The sequence below is a fragment of the Lampetra fluviatilis genome, chromosome 1 (assembly GCF_964198595.1).
Source record: "Lampetra fluviatilis chromosome 1, kcLamFluv1.1, whole genome shotgun sequence".
NCBI classification, from domain to species: domain Eukaryota; kingdom Metazoa; phylum Chordata; class Hyperoartia; order Petromyzontiformes; family Petromyzontidae; genus Lampetra; species Lampetra fluviatilis.
Genome location: NC_136275.1, coordinates 12,907,512 through 12,927,457, shown reverse-complemented (window position 1 = coordinate 12,927,457; position 19,946 = coordinate 12,907,512). Strand labels below are relative to the sequence as shown.

Below are 19,946 nucleotides of genomic sequence, written 5' to 3'. Positions count from 1 at the left end.
ACGTTTTTTTAAATAAATATTTTATATTTTTAATTATTAGACAATTACCCAACGTCCTGGAGGTTCGCTCGAGTGTCACGGACGAGTCGTCGTATACCGCTGCGATTAACAGGCATAATAATACAACGTGAAATCGCTTTGCCTGTGCTCGCGCTGCGTTGTGTAAAACAAACTAAAATATTTAAAAATATTTTTTTTTAAACACGCTTTAATGAAATGTACTGCCCGAGCTGCCCCCCCCTTTCCCCTATCGCCCCTCCTCTCCTTCCACATCCCCCGCCCCTGGGCGTGGCTCCCGAGGCTTGCCGTGACGTCAGAGACCGTGGTGATTTACAGGCAACGTGAGTTGAGCGTCGACAATTAGAGACGTAAAAAAGATCGTTTAAAAATATTTTTTTTACATTTTCAATGACAGAATATAGTATTGTCATCAGTATGACATAGCTATACGAAGTTTGCAGTCGATACGACATTGGGAATACGGTTGAAATTGAGTTACAAGATTTTTGGATACAACACATACAGTAGGTTAAATAAAAGCGTGTTAAAAGTTAAAAAATATGTTTTGGATTTTTTTTTATAATAGAATATCGTGTTGTCATCAGTATGACATACCTATACGAAGTTTGCAGTCGATAGCACATTGGGAAGTGTGTAAAAATTGAGTTGCAATATTTATTTTTTGAGGATACAACAGACGAAGTGAGTTAAATAAAAGCGTGTAAATAAAAGCGTGTAAAAAAACAGGTTCCTTCGGAGTGGGCAGGTAGGAACTTGGTTGGACAGCGCATTCGTGCACGACAGACAAATATGCACGACAGACAAATAATCCCTGGTGGGCAGTGTGGAACCTGTTGTTCCTACCTGTATAAAAGATAACTTGACTTGAGGTAGCCAGCCCCCTTAACTGTCGGCCCCTCCCCCTTGCTTAGGCCCCTCCCCTTACCCCCCTCCCTTAGGCCCCTCCCCTGACCCCCCTCCCTCCCTCCCTCAAGCCCCTCCGCTGACCCCCCTCCCTTAGGCCCCTCCCCTGACCAGCCCCTTATATCCTTAGGCCCCTCCCCTGACCACCACCCATATCCTTAGGCCCTTCCCCCTGACCCCCCTTCCCTTAGGCCCCTCCCCTGACCACCCCCCCTCATATCCTTAGGCCCCTCCCCTGACCCCCCCCCCCCTCAAGCCCCTCCGCTGACCCCCCTCCCTTAGGCCCCTCCCCTGACCACCCCCTTATATCCTTAGGCCCCTTCCCTGACTACCCCCCATATCCTTAGGCCCTTCCCCTGACCCCCCTTCCCTTAGGCCCCTCCCCTGACCACCCCCCCTCTTATCCTTAGGCCCCTCCCCTGACCCCCCCCCCCCCTCAAGCCCCTCCGCTGACCCCCCTCCCTTAGGCCCCTCCCCTGACCACCCGCTTATATCTTTAGGCCCCTCCCCTGACCCCCCCCCTCAAGCCCCTCCGCTGACCCCCCTCCCTTAGGCCCCTCCCCTGACCACCCCCTTATATCCTTAGGCCCCTCCTCTGACCCTCCTCCCTTAGGCACCTCCCCTCTCCGTACCCGGCAGTAGGTCTCCACCAATCAGAGAGCTGTTTGTATTATATATTTATTTATGCACGACAGACAGTCACACAGACAAATAATCCCTGGTGGGCAGTGTGGAACCTGTTGTTCCTACCTGTATAAAAAAAGGCCTTCTTTGGTAAACTTGGCCCTTCCCCACAGCCTCCTCGGCCGCCCTTTGCTGCCCCCTACCGACGGACTCGTTCAAGTCTGGGCACGACGAAGCGCAACTCCGACTGCTAAAAACCACGTTACAGAGGAGGGCGTTTTACAAAAGCCAGGAGGATGGCAGCGGCGGCGCAACGAAAGGGTCGCACTCTTCACCATCTCCTGTTATTAATGATTTGCCTTTCGCCGAAGGTAGGTCTGAAACGATGCCCTCTTTACGCCTTCACCGGCATAAATGACACAAATCGAACGCGCGACATGCCTTGAACCCACCACACACGACGACAACGCGCATTTAAATCCCCGTGACAAGTCACAAGTTGCTGTGGGTGAGCAAGAGCCGTGGGCACGGTGACACCACGCATATTGTACCGTGGCCAATGCTGACTTTACAAGCAAACAATTCACGCTGTTAATAATGCTGTCTGCGGTTTGTGTTGATTGTATTAACCAACGCAGAACGTGAATATAGATAAATGTACATCGGAGGACAGATACCAGTAATCATTCCCAACAACAGAGTGCGTCTCCACTGAACGACAGGACACGGATTTCGTGTTAAACGCCGTGAATTGTTGTTTCTGCTGCTGCTGCCAAGCAGGCCACGTGTGCCCAGCGACAGTCGTTTGGGATCGACCGTGGCAGAGACTGCTTCGTCAAGGATGGAGAACCCTTTCGCTACATTGCCGGCAGCCTGCACTATTCCCGGGTGCCCCGCGTCTACTGGAAGGACCGCTTGCTCAAGATGTATACAACTGGCCTCAATGCTGTCCAAACGTTAGTTTCGCTTTCGTTATTCCATAACGGAGTTTGGTTTTTTGGTGAAAAAATGGGTTAAACGCATTGTCACAGAATTGAAGACAATCCTTCACCATCCTATTTACTCTTAGAAATGTTAGCTAGACGTGTGCTCCACTGATATAGCAGTACGTTTATCTGAAATAGGCCTTTTTACAATTAAGAAAGTTTGATGCGAGCAACAGATGTAACCGAGGAGTGGTTGCATGCGCGACTAATGCAGTCCATGTTTCGTGTTAAAAATATATATCTAAACTGCTCCACTGCCACAAAAAATGTAATCCACATCTGCTCTCGTACTGTACTCAACAACGAGAAAGTATACCGTGTTACAGAAAACACAAGAGACCGAACGATACATGGTCAAGTCAACACACAGTGCGGTGTCTGTGCCAACACTGCCATCCTGAGCACGACACAGGTATGTGCCGTGGAACTACCATGAGACCAAGCCTGGCGTGTTTGAGTTCTCCGGAGAGAAGGACCTGGAGGCATTCATCCGGACAGTGAAAGAGACCGGACTGCTACTCATCCTGCGACCAGGGCCATATATCTGCGCTGAGTGGGACATGGTGTGTGGCATGTCTATGTGCTACATCACAATCCTGGGTTCTATTTTCCCACCGGTCGTTGTTCCTGCTAGATTTATTTTAAATCCAGTTCAATGTGTTACGTGTAATATTAACCATAATTTCCGTCCTATGGAGGGGAGGAAAATAGTTTACTAATAAATAAGCTATTGTGTACATGAAAAATGTAACCTGTGCAAACATACTTTTAAATGAAAACCAATGCGGAGTTAGTAATTTAATTAAATGGCAGGATTGTGTTCCTGAATCTTTGCAAACGTGTCACTTATTCAGGGTGGCCTGCCAGCCTGGCTTATACAGAAACGAGGCATTGTTCTACGCTCCTCTGACAAAGGTGATCTATCAAAGCCTGCACATGTGCTTTAAGATCTCTGCTCAGTACTGTATATGTATTTAACATTGTTTTTCATGAACTCCTGCTAACGTCTATTTTTCAAATGAAATGTTTTATCACAGAATACCTCAAGGCCGTGGATAGCTGGATGAGTGTCCTGTTGCCCAAAGTAAAGTCATGGCTTTACCAGAATGGAGGACCAATCATCACTATTCAGGTACAATCAACCTGTCGTAATATACACGTTGCTGTCTAAAATCGGAATACGGTCTGAACTGTTCGTGTTTGACATGACAGGTGGAGAATGAGTATGGGTCATTTGGTTGCGACATGGAGTACATGCGGCACCTCACAGAGGTGTTCCGCTCTAAACTGGGCAGGGACGTTGTGCTCTTCACCACGGACGAACCCTCGCTACACTCGCAGTCATGTGGCTCCCTCCAAGACCTCTATAGCACCATTGACTTTGGCATCGGTATGTGGCATGCAGGTAGCCCGACACTTCAGATGTGCCCTGTGGATACACATCACAAGATGCTGCAACAGATGTTTTAAATTAGTTGTAAAAATTTGTGTTTATTAAATGCTGTTTCAAAATCATTGTAACCGAATCTTGTCTGAAATGTGATTGCATGTATAATCGAATATATATCTCCAGGTTCGGTTGCAATGTTTACTGCACCTGGCAGAGACAATATAGTTGATTGCTGGATCTATACCATTCTAGAGTCTGTAATGTAGGAGTTAATATGGTATTGTTGGCTCATAAGACCCTGTGAAAATCACATATTTGTGGTGAAATGTATCACAAACCATGAGAGTACTATTTGTTTTTTTCGGTAGTCACGAGAGTACTATATGTGTTTTGTGTATCAACAGAAACCAACATAACCCAGGCATTTGAAATGCAACGGAAGTTTGAACCCAATGGTCCTTTGGTAAGTATAAATATTTAAAAGGTCCAAATAAAATGCGTAAAAAGTAATTAATTCAAATAAAATCCAAATTATTTTCAAAGAACAACTTATTTTTATTTAGACAAGATTATATTTTGCCAATGGTGGTCATCCTCATGAGCATATAATCTATATTAGCAGCCATCCCATATCAGTCCTATCCATCAGCCAAGTTCTAACCGGATCTAACTGGTTCAAACCGGTTCCGACCTGTTCAACACGGATCAAACTGATCCACGTGCCATCTTTTGTCTCAGTGTAATTCCTAGCTATGCCGATGTCCATGTCTCGTTGCATATTTTAATTTTTTTTATAACTTACTTGTCAGCGTCCATGTTTATGATCAATTTCATAAGCAACAAAATGCATTCGTGTAATTTGCGAGGAACTGGGTGTAGTTGAAGGCATCGTGTCATCGCTAATCATTTGGAAATGAGTATTATACTATATCACCCTATGCTATTACTGCCACATCCTTACGATTGTGTTACCAAATTATGTAATTAATGCTTTCAAGCTGTGAAGCATAACAATAGCCATGTGATCATGGTTCAGTTCAGTTTATTTTGAAGTCGGGTTTCATCAATAAAAAACGTTGTTGTGACAGACATAACACATAAGAAAAAAATAAATGAATAATGCAAATGAATAACACAAATTTAAGAAATAATATTTTAAATGTAAAAAATTCTATTTTTAAAGTTTTAGCCAATGAAGGAATAAAAACGTGCACGATTAGACATAAAAAGTGCCAGTGGTAAAACACACCGTTTCCAATAAAAAAATATATAAATGCGCCATCAATCAACAATGACATTTCACCGAGCAAAACACAGCATCATTAAAAAAGAGTAGTGCTGACAAGGCACAAGACAAAGGTCACAAGCAAACGATGTCCACACATCGTCTAGTTATTTATACAGTGGCAGCAATGCAGGAATTCACTGGAAATTAGTGATTTAAAGTGACTCGATGATGGTAGTGAATGTAGATCTAATCTTGTGGCAATATTATTAAAAAAACAAGGGACAGTTGCTGTTAAAGCCCATTCACCGAAACTTGATCTACATCTCGGAACATTCAACAGAAAGAATAATGAACTCCTTAGGTTTGATCTGCCTTGCCGCGGTGTCAACAGATCCAACAAATATTGTGCTGATTTGCCACTAAAGATATAAACACGGCCTGGTGAATCGTTCTGCTGTCATGGATGGATGTTAGATGAGCTGTTTATACAGGTCGCAATGATGGGTCTTATAGGGTGCATCTAGAGCAAATCTTAGAGCAGAATGATATATAGGGTTAAGCTTGTTTAACGTTGAACTGGAAGCAGAATGGTAAACAACGTCGCAGTAATTAAATAAACACAGTATGGTAGAATCTTGATTTGAAGCTTTCGTGACTGCAGGAATCCATACTCTTTGGCTCTTTCGGTAAAGTCACTTAGGTAGAAAAATAATAAAATAAAATAAAACAAAAAATTATATATCACGACGTTTCGATCGCAAGACAAGCGGTCGTCCTCAGGCGAAAAAAATAATCCAGCAGTGGAACTGCTGAACCAGCGAGAGAGCTGTTACAACAAGAGGTTATTTATGTCGCCACATATTATTTTTTCTGCCTGAGGACGACCGCTTGTGTTGCGATGGAAACGTGATTTATTTTATTTTATTATTAAATCCTTTATATTAAGTTCACTTGCTTGCGCGCTTACGACCGTGCAAATCTTTCGGTCGTTTTTTAACCCACTTCCCGTGATCAAATCGAGCTGACATTTTGCACACAGACTCGTTGTGCGTGACAATTTATTTTCGTGAAAATGTTTTCACTTTTTAGGGAAAAAAAAATTCATATTTAATTTAAAATACCAATGTGATAAAAATGAAACTCTTACTCAAGAAAAACACAAATGAATAATAAAATAAAACCGATGCCACGCATATAAAGGATTTATAGTGAAAAACTTTGTTTTTACGGGTTAATTTTTTTTCTACCTACGTGTCTTTACCGAAAGAACCAAAGAGTACAGTATGGTAGCCTGAATCAACCCTAGATGAAGCTTAGCTGGGAAACAGTTGATGTGTCTATAAAAAAGCCAGTTTTGTTTTGCATTTCTCCCAGTGTGGTCAATGTGATCCTTGAAAATAAGTTTTGAGTTTATGATGACCCGAAGGTTAGCTTTTCAACCAGTCAACTCTATAATCGGAAAATCGTAGGGTTTGAAGTATTTAATAAAATGATATGTTCTACTGGATCAAATGTTTTGGATAGATCTAGGAATATGCAGGCGCAGTATTTTTTTCTTTTCAGATTATTGAAAACTAAATTTAGGGTGTCCATAAAAGTGGACTTTGTGCTATATTGTTTACGGACGCCTGATTGCTTTGGACGTAACAGCTTACCTTCTATCTTGATTTGAAAGAAAGTAACTTATTTGGGTGTGCTAATCCAACCAATTCACATGTTAATGGATAAAGGCTGGAGTTTACAACGGACAGCTTAGCTTAACTATAACATGTGCTCAGGACCACAACTGCAAGGTGGGTAGGAAGCACACATCTTAATTACTGTCGAATTACCATAGCTACATCACTACAAAGGCATATATTACTGTACACGATTATTATTCCCAGCATTCTATGGAGCGACTGGCTCCCATCATATTAGTGTGGAAGTTCCACTCCTGACTCTGTAGATGGAAATCAGCACGATGCTCTGCTCACCTGAATGAAGACATCTTTTGACTTTAACTTTGAATCCCAGCATAAAAATATCCTCCAAGCCCTGCTTATATTTATAAACTTAAAGCTGAAACTTGTTTGTTGTAGAGCACATTAACATAGCTTTACATTTGTTGCAAATGTACGTAATTCATTAAATTACTGTAATAAGCCCTTACAAATCTGTACATGATTTTCAAAACAAAAAGGTGAACTCGGAATTTTACACTGGCTGGCTGGACTACTGGGGATACGCGCATTCCACCAGAGACAGCAGCCTGGTGGCATCAGCACTGGACCAGATGTTGTCCCTGGGGGCGAGCGTTAACATGTGAGGACGCATCACACACACTGCGAATCACTGCACCCTTCATGCACATCGCGTGCACTACTCCTGGGGTTAGTTTCTAATGTCTAATTCATATATTTTAAAGCTACAAATTCAAGGTGTTTGTTAAATAAAATGAAACTTTGTTGTTCACTGATGTCAACATTTGCTCATGCAGGAATTAGGAATTTAGAATAAACATGTACTTTACCCGACTAGAAACATATGGATAAACTTTATGCAAAATACAATGTATGTATTTCATATGTGATATGTGAAATATCATAGTTGATTGCAATTATTCGCAATAGAATTGTATGCCGAAATAAATTAGAAAAAGCCATAACCCTCTCTCTTCCATCAGGTATATGTTTGAAGGAGGCACAAATTTTGGCTATTGGAGTGGTGAGTATTAAACAGGAAGGAATTAATGTAATTTGAACCACATGGTAAGCAACCAAGACAGCTTCAGAGATTCAACCAGAGGTTATATTAAATCATCAACTAGAATACTGATATACACTTATCAAAAAACATACCTGTCCCATGATTAAATTTTTATATTGATAAGATGTGCATTGCACAGAGAATAAATGTTGTGTTGTAATCGGGGACCTAACGTCATTCCCTTGCAGGTGGGGACTTTAACGTATCGTTCCTGCCCGTCCCGACGAGTTATGATTATGATGCGCCACTCTCGGAGGCTGGAGACCCCACGGAGAAGCTTTACAAAATCCGTGATGTTATACGCAAGGTAGACAATGGGTGGGCTCTGAGCCAACTTCACATTTCACAAAACCCAATATTAACTCAAACGTAGTCATGAAACCAATCACATAATAGCTACAACTCAGAGGTAGATTCAATTAACATTGTAAACTAGCAAAGAACGGAAAAGGATTTTGTGAGCAACAAACTGGTTGCAACACTCGTATCAGATTGCGATTATGGTAGGCTGGCTGCCAGAAAAAAAACATTCAGCCAAAGCATGCAAATATTTGAAAAACACCATTCTCCCATCTACTCACTCCTTAACTCTGCGAGTGTTTGATCATATTCTAGTTATGTCTGTGTCAATTTTTGTGTATTCTTTATTTATTTAATGAATGGCACCTGTTTAAAGTAATTTAAATAGCACTGTAGTCAGTGACTCCTCTGAAATCACTTGATAGATGTAACATAACTTCATAACTTCACTGCAATGAAGATGCGTTGTTACTTGTCTGTGTGTGCAGTATGCAGATATACCGGCGGGTCCGATGCCACCACCAACGCCAAAATATGCATATGGATATGTGCACATGACCCCGGTACTTTATTTACGATAGTCTGATTGAACAATATATTTACTTATATTTATATACATGGACAACAATGTACATGGCTAACAGTATGATATTCAAGAAATATCAACAACATGTGAAGAACACATTTTTTGACACAGTATATGATTATGCTTTAAATTGCGATATGTATGCATTTATAAGACTTGTGAATGTTTCTTTCCTGCCCAGTATAAGAAACTTACAGAGTTGCTGGAAATTTTAGCCCCTTATGGGCCCGTCAAGAGCAAGCACCCCCTGAGCTTCGAGGAGATGAAACAGGTAGACAAATCTGTTAAGCTCTGGACCACTAACCTATAGATTCATATTTGTTTGACTCATACCAGCTTTTTCATGTATTTCACACAGGCAGTGACAGTATTTTAATTACAAAAAAAAGCCTTCTGCAATTTCCACATGTACAGATCGTGCAAATGTGGTAGGCATTTTAATGACTGGCTGGGGAATGCCTGCTTTATGTTCAATTGCATTTCTAAATAGGCAAAAGGAACAGTGTTTACATTTTTATGTACATTTAAAATCTATTTGTCATATACTAGGATAGTGAAAAAAAACGTTCTGATTATAGTTGCTTAATTTCCAGCTGTTTATGATATTCCTGACATCAGTGTGGTTGTGTGTTTATTGTGAATGAATATATGCAGCACCATGGATTCATGCTTTACAGAACCAAGCTTCCAAAAAACTATTCTAATCCAGCACAGCTCCGTCCTCCACCAAACGGGCTAAATGACCGTGCATATGTCTCCATAAATGGGGTTTGTAATGCAATTCATACTATTTAGTGACTTATGATTATCTTCTTCACCTGAAGATGGCTGCTTGCGTTGTAGCCGAAACGTCGTGAGAATTATTTTATTATGTTTTACTTTTATTATTTTATTACTTCCCTTCTACGTGACTTTACCGAAATAACCAAGAAGATGAATCCCTGCAGTCACGAAAGCTTTAAATCGAAAAATATTATGATTATGTTTTATGGATATCGCTTTTGAGCTGGCAACGTGTTTATGGCAAGAAAAAAATACATTGTATTAAAACCTGGCTCTAAAGCAAAGCCAGTATTATGCTTTCAAAAGTGCACCATACAAGTGTATGTTTAAACAAACCAGCTGTGGAGCTGTAGACTGGGCTGTCTCTTCCAGGTGGTGCAGGGGGTGCTGGACCGGGATAGGAGGAGGTCTGTGTCTATAGAGGGCAATGTTGGAGAATGGCTGGATGTCCTGGTGGAGAACATGGGCAGAATCAGTTTTGGAAAACACCTTGGTGAAAGAAAAGTACGCACTTTACTTGAATATAATTGTTCTAAGAGTATAAGTAGACAGATGACCGATGTGTATAACTAGATAGTTGACTAAATGCGGCTTTTAACTTTTTGTTAACCACAGCCCATACTTTGCTCAAGTTCACTCACTTGAGAGGTAAACCATGCATTTAGTTTTTCTATGTTTTTAAAGGGAGCACATTTATTAGATTATATCTATGAGTGTACTTCTGAAATTAAATCAATCAGCACACATATCTCTCAGAACAATTTATAAAGGACGACCAATTTACAGTACATCTTCAGGAAAGTTCATATGGTCAAACATTTTTTGGCATTGACATCAGATTAGAAGTAGGTGATAGTTGTTTTATGTATCTAATGCTGGAAACCACAGAATGATTACTCAATCTTTCAAGATACTGTTGAAATCTTACGTGGGATGTTTGTAATTATTGGACCTAATAGTGCAGTTTTTCTGGGTTTTACTATTTATAATGTGTTGCCTTTTACTATGCACTTCAGCATTAATCCTAACCAAGAGGTGTTCTCTGCAGGGCCTTCTCTCTGGTTTGATCCTTGATGGTGAAGTCTTGACTGACTGGATGATCTACTCTCTGGACATTGATTCGGTGATAGCAGAGGGTTTACTGCCCTCGAGTTTCCACTCTTCTGTTAAGATGAAACGACTGGACCAAGCAGGAATGGCTGCTCCAACGTTTTACCACGGCTCCTTCTCAATCCCACCTGATATCCCTAGCTTTCCCTGGGACACCTTTCTCAAGATGTATGGATGGACAAAGGTAGAACATTTAAGTATAAACATATAATCATCAGCTATACGTTAACCAAAAAAATATTCTAAGTTTATGTATAATATTTTAGGGATCATATTTGTAAATGCACAGAAATGACTTGCGATTTGTGCATGAGTTGTCATGAGGACAGATGTCATCAGGACATTCAGTAAATTATAGACACATGGGAGCACGGTAAGATGTCGTCTTTTTTTGTAATCACTGATGTAAACTGTTCTCGATATTCACGAATAATTTCACTTCGGTTGGCAGGGCCAGGTGTGGCTGAATGGCTTTAACCTGGGTCGATACTGGCCAAGACAAGGGCCCCAGATGACCCTCTATGTGCCCGCCAGCGTGATCTCCGCATCGCAGCCCAACAATGTGACCGTGCTGGAGCTGGAGGGAGTGTCCTGCTTGGGCCACGAGTCTGCTGGATGCAGCTACCTCGTGCAGTTTCTGGACAGGCCCATCCTTAATGGAACATTCAGATGATAAGTTGTCCAAATAAATGTTTTGTTAATTCAGTAAAACAATTGTTTTTATTTAATGAATTAGTCTATATCTAGAGATAAAAAGATGTATTTTCGTTTAGCAACGTAAAGTCAGAGAAATCAGTGTCTCCCTGTTCAAGCATGTTCTTCTTTTTTCTTAGGTTTTTTCGGTAAAGTCACGTAGGTCAAAATTAATGAAAATAAAATAAAAAACAAAAATCACGACGTTTCGGAGGCAACACAAGTCTCCGTCATTAGGTGGGACCGTCACAGCCAGATTAGCTGCATCAAGTGAGGCAATGATTCAAGATGTAATCCCTTAAAAGCGAGTTGAGGGGGGGAGGAGAGGGAGGGGGGAGCTCATCAGACTATGGTAGCCAATGAATGGAACGTATCGGGAGGGAGGGGGGGTGAGCGACGGCGTGGAAGCGATTGTGCGCAAGCGGCCAATTACAGCACACGCCAACACAATGGACAGAGAGGGGGAGGGGAGGTCTGATATACATGATAGAACGAAGATGCCCATGTTTAACCAATGCTGGCTGAACAATGAAGAGAGTACTGTTAAAAAATAAAAATAACTGGGGATATTAACACTCGGTAAAGTAAAGTAAAATAGTGCCTGTCAGATAAGATGGTCCAAAAAATTTGTAATTAAGTCTTTTTTGCGTGGTTGATAACATCTTTCCAATGATTACTAAGTTTGTACCCATCATCGCGGTTGAAATTATGTCTGTGTTTGTATATTTGTATGGCTTCGTGTACAAACCTTTGATGGTAGCCGGGAGGTTTGCAGAGAACCTTGGTCTCGGAAAAGACAATTTCATGAGAGCCCACCGAGTTGTAGCAATGATCGGCAACGGCAGAAGAATCAGTTCTGCCGTGTTTCAGATCTGACTTGTGCTCGCGGACACGATCAGAAACATGACGTTTCGTTTCTCCAATGTAGCAATCACCACAAATGCAACTCAATTTGTAGACTCCAGGATACTGTAAGTCAGGAACGACATCCTTCACAGATGGAATCAGATCACGGATTTTATGCACTGTACTGAATCGGACTTGGATCTTATGTTTGTTTAGAATTTTGGAGATCTTTTTGGTCACGCCAGCTATGTATGGTAACGTGATGGTTTTGGTCGGAGTTTCATGTGGCTGTTTCTGTGTGGTGGGAGAAACAGCTTGGCGGATAGTACGGTCAGAGTATCCGTTCATCCTGAGGGCCCGGTGTACAAAATTCATTAATTTTGACCTACGTGACTTTACCGAAAAAACCTAAGAAGATGATTCCTTGCAGTCACGAAAGCTTCAAATCTAGAATTCATGTTCTTCTTTGTTGGTGGCCTTGAACCATTGGTGGAAATTCTACATTTCTATCGTGGAGCCCAGTCTAGGAGAGAAATGCAACTGACTTTGCACACAGTCGTAGGTGATTATAGTTTTGCTAATGCTTTCTGGAAAAAAAGGTACGTATGTTACCTTTGAATTATACAATTTATAATATACAGCACTGCAATTGTTTTTAGAAAATTTACCAGAAAACTTCTGTTCATTTTAATTACATTTGAACAAAACCAAGATTACAGTTATTAGGAAGTGCTTCTTGAGCAAGTTGTGGTACGATACTATGTAAGAGTAAAACAGTAAATGTTATGTTTATAATGGTCCCCTTTCTGTATGCCATTATTCAGATGCTCATGACCTTTATACAGTCATAATCCTATTTGTGAGAACAGCAGAACACTGGAAAAGTCAGGACGTATGAGGTACAGGCTTCACTGTACGATGCAAAGCTGACATCCCCAGGATATAGCCTACTAAACACATCACAGCATCCATTATGCAGTAAACAGTATTATTAATATGAGATTAAGGTAGCCAACATAGTATACAACTTGACAAGAGTGCTATAAAGCAGTGAACCATTGATCTTATTCGTGATTGTTAATTGTGAAATTTAAAACAGATCCTGTGTTGGGGCACATTCACCAAGTGATTGCTCAATCAGATTTCGCCAACTTTGTGAAAATAATCTCAAAGCAGCCTTTTTATCCGGATAATCTCAAAGCAGCCTTTTTATCCGGAGACCAACATCCTGATCTCCACTCAGAGTTAAATTACTAGTGTATGCACCGAGTTAAATCCACGGAATTGAAAATAATTTCCCGTTTTAACATTGCTGCAATGAGCCAATGTTGGGTGGCTTGGATGGGTGATGACCAAAGATGTCCCAATATCTGCACATTTTGCGTCGATGCTTGTAGCACATGTAGTGTGGACAGGGCAGTGTGAAGTGGTGTCAATAAAGGTTGCTGGAGATTAACAGGGAACGTGACTTGCGGCTGGCTGGCGAGTTTAGAGCAGCAACTAAGGGATTGATTGTATTTAATTGTCTAGCTTTAGCGTATGTTGAATTTACGTGCTAATCGGAGGTGCGGGAATGCGCCACCTCAGATTAACTTCACTGTGTAGGTAGGCTCGCTCCACAGTTTCACTCAACGGGGAGTGCATTGTGTTTAATTGGGGGAAGCTAAAAGGCTTCCAGTGAGCTTTCAGATCGGCTTGTGTTGTAAAGGAAACTGGCCAAGGCCGATGTGACTTGTGGGAGGTGGGGGGCATTGTTGATTTTAACTGGGATCAGTGTGAAATGACTGGGGATTTAACTCAAGCCTCGCGTGATGATGGGAAGTGAAAGCCTTTCCAAGACAGCACGCGCTCGGCGCTCCTCTCCGGGCGCCGAGTGGTTTGTCCACCACTCATGGCTGCGTTTCACTCCGTAAGCTCAGCACGATGGATTCCCCTCCTTCCCCTATTCCAGGGTTCCTCATTGCAAGGCCCGCGGGCCCCTGGTGGCCTCTGGTGGCCCCTGGTGGCCACCGGTGGCCACTGGTGGCCCCTGGAGGCCCCTGGTGGCCTTGAGAGCTGTTCCCCGACTACACAAATGTGAAAACACCCCCAATCATGCTGTCACAAACCTGAATGGTTTCAAATGTGGTGGTAGGGTTGGGAGTAGGGCCGAACGATTAATCTATTTCAAATCTAAATCGCAAACAATGCGATTAGGAAATCGCAAAGGTTGGGGGAGGGGGGCAGGGCCTCACACTGATAATGTCTTCTCAGCGAAAGTGCCCCCCCCCCAAACTCCCTCTGAAGATGAGTGATGAACAACTGCTCTAGGGCTCCCTCTTGTGGCGTCGGCTGCTGGGCTCCGCCTTCATCACAACCCCACCGCGGTCGCTGGACTCGACGCTCGACTGCCGCCGCCTTTGCCCCGCGTCGTCTTCGTGGTGCCGGAGACCGGCGGCTCGCGACGCTCTGAAGACGCAAAACCGCCCCGGGGTCAACGCTGCGCCGCGCCGCCGCGCCCTCGTGAGGGCCGCGTCAGCCCCCAGGGCGTTTGGCGACGACGAAAGAGCCGAGGCGGGGGGCGTGGCCGGGGGCGTCGACGCCGGTCGATCGTTGTCAGTAGCCCCGCCCTTCACATGCTCCATGATGGCGCCCCGAGCAGTGGGGTTCTGACGCGAGCTGCTTCCTAGTTAACCCTCCGTCGTCAACGCCTCGTCTACGCCAACAGCCTTCATCATCAGCACCTCCATCAACTCCCCAAGGCCTCCCTCCCATCGACCGCCGCCAACCACCATGCGCTACCGGACGCTGCTGTCGGCCGTGCGTCCCCTGGTGCCCGTGCTGCTGGGCCTCTCGCTGGGCTTCACGCTCTCTCTGCTCGGCCTCACGTGGATGGAGGAGACGTGTGGCCCTCGTGGCCCAGCGGGGAGGCACGGGGAGGAGATGAGCGGACACGGCGGGGGGGGGCCCACGGACAACCTCGGCCAGGACTCTGCAGGTGGAGGAGGCGGCGGCGGTGGCAGCAGCAGCGTGCGGAGACCCAACTCGATCGTCGGCAACGTGGAGGGCGAGGACTACCAGCCACGTATCGTGCCTTACACGCGGCCCGCAGACCAGCCCCGCAAGGCCAAGATGATCCGGTGAGCGTGATGATGATGATGAACATGATGATGATGGATGATGACGCCGTTGTTTAGGCTTTCTCGCGGGGCACGGAGGCTTTGGGGGCATCTGTGGTGGTGATGATTTGGGGGCATCGGTGGTGCTATGAAATGTGAATATTTGGCAGCCGCTGTGCTACGTGGTGGCCCAGGTGCCAGTACACCGAGTGTGGATGTTCCTTTAATCCGCCTGTGCTAATGGGATTTATCGCTATCCACTCGTACTCGTGATGGGTTATTCACTCGTACCCGTGATGGGTAGATCAGTAGAACCCTCCTGAGAAGTGTCAGATGTTGTATAAATTAAAACAAAAATATATTTGACGAAATCTGGTAACCACTTGTTTGTGTCCTCAACACAGTTCACCCCGAACCAAACCCCATACAGGTTCATATTCTTGGTTCTTTCGGTAAAGTCACGTAGAAAGGAAATAATAAAATAATATTAATATAAAACAATTGTTTTACATTAATATTTTATTATTTCCCTTCTACGTGACTTTACCGAAAGAACCAAGAATATGAATCCCTGCAGTCACGAAAGCTTTAAATCAAGACCCATACAGGTTGTGGGTGAAGCGCATCTGTGGGTAACCCGAACAAACATTACAGGCCAAGTTGGCCGACTTTGAGGTTTTAGAGTAAAATATATAAGAACATTTTTGCTCCTTTACGCAGCAGTTTGACATTATAGTATGTGTAAGTCGACGTTTTTTATTGACATTTCCCACTCTTAAAAAAACAACATTTATGGGCCGTGTATCAAATCGGCTTCCGTGTTGCATTGCAAGGTCTGAACGCCAACACGCGTGGCGATCCCCACCCCCAGGCCACGCTACATCAGCACGGAGCTGGGCTTACGGGAGCGGCTGCTGGTTGGTGTCCTCACGTCGCGGCTCACGCTGCCCACGCTGGCCGTGGCCGTGAACCGCACGGCGGGGCACCACCTGCCACGCACTCTCTTCTTCACGGGGCAGCGCTCACCCAGCCGCGGTCCTCAGGGCATGAACGTGGTGACGCATGGGGACGAGCGGCCCGTGTGGAACATGTACCACACGCTGCGCTACGTGCACGACCACCATGGCGCAGACTACGACTGGTTCTTTTTCGCGCAGGACGACTCCTACATGCAGGTATCATAATAACGCAAGTTTCCATTGATTCTAAAATTTGGTATCGGTGGTAGATGCCAATTTTTGCTTGGGTGTGTTTCAGAAAGGTGGAAGTTTGCAGCTTTTTTGTTGTCAAGTTACAAGCACCGACACAAACTCTTCACTTGTTTGCAGGCAGAGCGTGTGAAAGAACTCGTTGGGCACTTGAGCATCGATGCAAAGGTTTATCTAGGCCACCCGGAGGAGTTCATCATGAATGTTGGAGATGTGGATGGAGCCATGGGTGGGGGCAGCCAAGGGCACTACTGCCACGGGGGCTACGGATTCGTGCTGTCCCGCAAGGCCTTGTTGGACTTGAACCCTCACTTGGAGAGCTGTCGGGATGACATCTTGAGCTCTAGGGCAGATGAGTGGCTTGGTCGCTGCCTTATCGATACACTTCACCTGTCGTGCTCCAACAAGCAACAGGTAGGAAACAACATTTTTTGAGGAACGTCCATGGTTTCTGTATTGGTTGAAAGGAGCGTGAGATCACAACTTTGCTCTGTACATTTATAATTTCCAGGAGCAAAGATACCGCACATTTGAGCTGGGAAAGAATGTGGATCCTGAGCGAGAGGAAGGGCCCGAGTTTGAGAATGCCTACACTGTGTGGCCTGTGACCGAGCCCGTGCTGATGTACCGCCTCCACAAGCGCTTCACTGAAATCGAGCTGGAGAGAACCTATCATGAAATAAAGCTCCTCCAGGTTTGCAAGATGTCCACATTGGAAAATGATGCGTAATCAAATAAACACGTTACACTTATGAAGCAGAGAATATTATTATCTTGAAATGTTGAATGAAAAAGTTAATGGTGGTTTTGACCAATTTTTGCAGGCAGAGATCAAGAATGTCAGTGTGGATACTCCAGAAGGAGAGAAGGGTGCAACTTGGCCTCTTGGTGTGAATGCTCCATATCAGCCACGCTCACGCTTCGAAGTACTTTCCTGGGAGCACTTCAATGAGGAGTATAGCTTCTCCTGCATCGACGGCTCCCCCAAGTGCTCCTTAGGAGGGGCCGACCGCATGGATGCGACCGACATCGTGGAGACAGCTGTGGAGCAGCTGAATGCTCGCTATGGCCCAATACTTCGCTTTCGCAAACTGGCGCTCGTCAACGGCTACCGCCGCTTTGACCCCACTCGTGGCATGGAGTACACCCTTGATCTCTCACTGGAGGTGGGTGAATGTGAACAACTATTGATTGCATGTCTAGAGTAGAATACTATCTAATCTTGATTTGAAGCTTTTGTGACTGCAGGAATCCATACTCTTTGGTTCTTTCGGTAAAGTCACGTAGGTATAAAACAAATCAGTATTTTATTTTATACCTACGGGACTTTACCGAAAGAACCAAAGAGTATAGAATACTATCTAGTTGAATACCATACATGCCAGGTGAATGTTGTACATATTATTGAGCAAAAACGATTGCACTAGGTAGGACTTGTGTGAAGGAGGAAGGCAGGTTACCAGGACAGGCATTTGAGTGATCTTTTAAGAGTCCAACGACCAAGGGGAAGACCCAAGACTGGTTAGCGTGATACTCTTAAGGCAACATCTTGGAGATCACATGTATACTGTGTAACAGCTGCTGGATCTGGTAGAAGGTATACCACATTGGTGAGGTGTGGTGACATCAAGGGCTTTGGCCATGATTACATCTTAATTATGAATTTCTTGTCATTTTGCTCCCATTGTGTTCTAATGTAATGTGCAGGTTTCGACGCAGCGTGGAAACAGCCGCACCCTGGTGAAACGAGTGCACTTAGTGCGACCCCTGGGAACGGTGGAGATCATCCCCATGCCCTATGTTACAGAGGCGACGCGTGTGCACGTTGTGCTGCCTCTCACGGTGCACGAGCGCGAGCACGTGTCTGGCTTCCTAGCATCGTACGCCAACCAGGTGCTGGAGACGCATGAAAATGCCGTGCTCACGCTCCTCTTCGTCTACGATCCATTTGATGCACAGAAGGCAAGTCTATGCTCGTTATTGTGCAATACATTCTACATCTCGGGATCGTGAGAGAAGGCAGTGGCTGAGGTAGGCCTTCATGCAGCAGTTGATTTACCAAGGCTGATGATACGTACTCCTAATATGTGTTCACAGGTTAACGAAGATGATATATTTGCTGGAGTGAAAGCAGAAGTGGGTGATTACGAGCGTCGGTACCCCGAGGTGAAGTTTCCATGGATCAGTGTGAAGACAGATGTGCCATCCCAACTGAAGCTGATCGACATCTTGTCTAAAAAGCATCCAGTCGATACGCTCTTCTTGGTGGCCTCTGTGGGCTCACAGCTCACCATAGATTTCCTCAACCGCTGCCGCATGAATGCCATCGCTGGCTGGCAGGTGTTCTTCCCCATACACTTCCAGGTAGGCATTGCGTTCACCACAATTACACATGTTTTATTGGGAAAAAAAAATTCTCCCCAGTCTCCGGTTTTGTAGCTAATCCAATCCATTCTCATCCTTGCAGGAATATGATCCGCAATTGGTATACCGAGACCCAGAGCGTCAGCCGACGACGTCACAAGATATTTCGCGTGAGACCGGCCACTTTGACCGTGCTGCCTTTGACGAGGCTTGTTTCTACAACTCGGACTACATGGCAGCGCGCTCCCGCATGGTGGCAGAGGGCCCCCCCGCCCAGGACCCCATGGCGCAGGACGCATCTGAGGACGACGACGACCTATATGGCCTCTTTGTGCGCCACTCCTCACTGCATGTGTTCCGCGGAGCGGAGCCTGCGCTGCGCCACACTCACCTGCGGAGGGCGTGTAACCCCCGGCTAAGCGAGGGCGTGTATCACCGCTGCCACCAAAGCGACTTGGAGAGCCTGGCGTCGCGCTCACAGCTTGCCTCATTGCTCTTTCAGCAGGAGCAATCTAATAGCACATGACGGTTTGACTCTCTTCCAGAAACACTGTAGGCATCACATTACATATAGGGTTTATATGGACAGCACATTGAAGCTTGCTCATTTTTACATTCCTCCCACTGTCAGACATTGCTACAGATTCTTGATATGTTGTATAACAGGACACTTGTCGATCAAATTGCCTTTGTAATTGACAGCTTTTTATTATATAGGTGCAACATATTTTTTGCTCGGGATCTTTATTATTTAACATATTAAGTGATTACTGCTGTTTTTACAAGTGTTGAAACCCATCATGTAAACTCAAATATTTTTGGGCTGATATTGTCACCATTTGTATAAGAAAGTTAAGTTTTTTTGTCATAGTTATGTGAAAGCATATATATGCAATTATTGCTTTTCATATGGTACATTTATTTTTTTTGTATGCAAAGGAGGGTGCTGTATTTTTATCAATTGGTGTTTCCTTTGAGCTTAAATCTAAATGTGCTTATCCTAAAATTGAAATGTGAATACAAAACTCATGTTTCATTCGAAATATGTATAAAGTGCT

The 19,946-nt window shown here is 44.3% G+C and overlaps 2 protein-coding genes across 2 annotated transcripts; both read left to right on the top strand.

The window, feature by feature from the left end:
• The first annotated feature begins 1,648 nt into the window (after window positions 1-1,648).
• LOC144932581 (beta-galactosidase-like) lies at window positions 1,649-11,688 on the top strand. The gene is made up of 16 exons (XM_078856797.1): window positions 1,649-1,919; window positions 2,329-2,504; window positions 2,947-3,097; window positions 3,389-3,449; window positions 3,572-3,666; window positions 3,747-3,924; window positions 4,329-4,387; window positions 7,335-7,456; window positions 7,818-7,858; window positions 8,089-8,207; window positions 8,689-8,763; window positions 8,968-9,057; window positions 9,441-9,554; window positions 9,942-10,073; window positions 10,618-10,863; window positions 11,131-11,688. The coding sequence occupies exons 1-16, from the start codon at window positions 1,845-1,847 to the stop codon at window positions 11,350-11,352; spliced, it is 1,956 nt and encodes a 651-aa protein (XP_078712923.1). The 5' UTR covers window positions 1,649-1,844; the 3' UTR covers window positions 11,353-11,688.
• Window positions 11,689-12,389: 701 nt separating this feature from the next.
• On the top strand, window positions 12,390-19,946 carry LOC144932574 (chondroitin sulfate glucuronyltransferase-like). Its single transcript, XM_078856785.1, has 9 exons — window positions 12,390-13,117; window positions 14,529-15,337; window positions 16,188-16,491; window positions 16,645-16,938; window positions 17,036-17,218; window positions 17,349-17,690; window positions 18,232-18,486; window positions 18,622-18,888; window positions 18,992-19,946. The coding sequence occupies exons 2-9, from the start codon at window positions 14,991-14,993 to the stop codon at window positions 19,412-19,414; spliced, it is 2,415 nt and encodes an 804-aa protein (XP_078712911.1). The 5' UTR covers window positions 12,390-13,117; window positions 14,529-14,990; the 3' UTR covers window positions 19,415-19,946.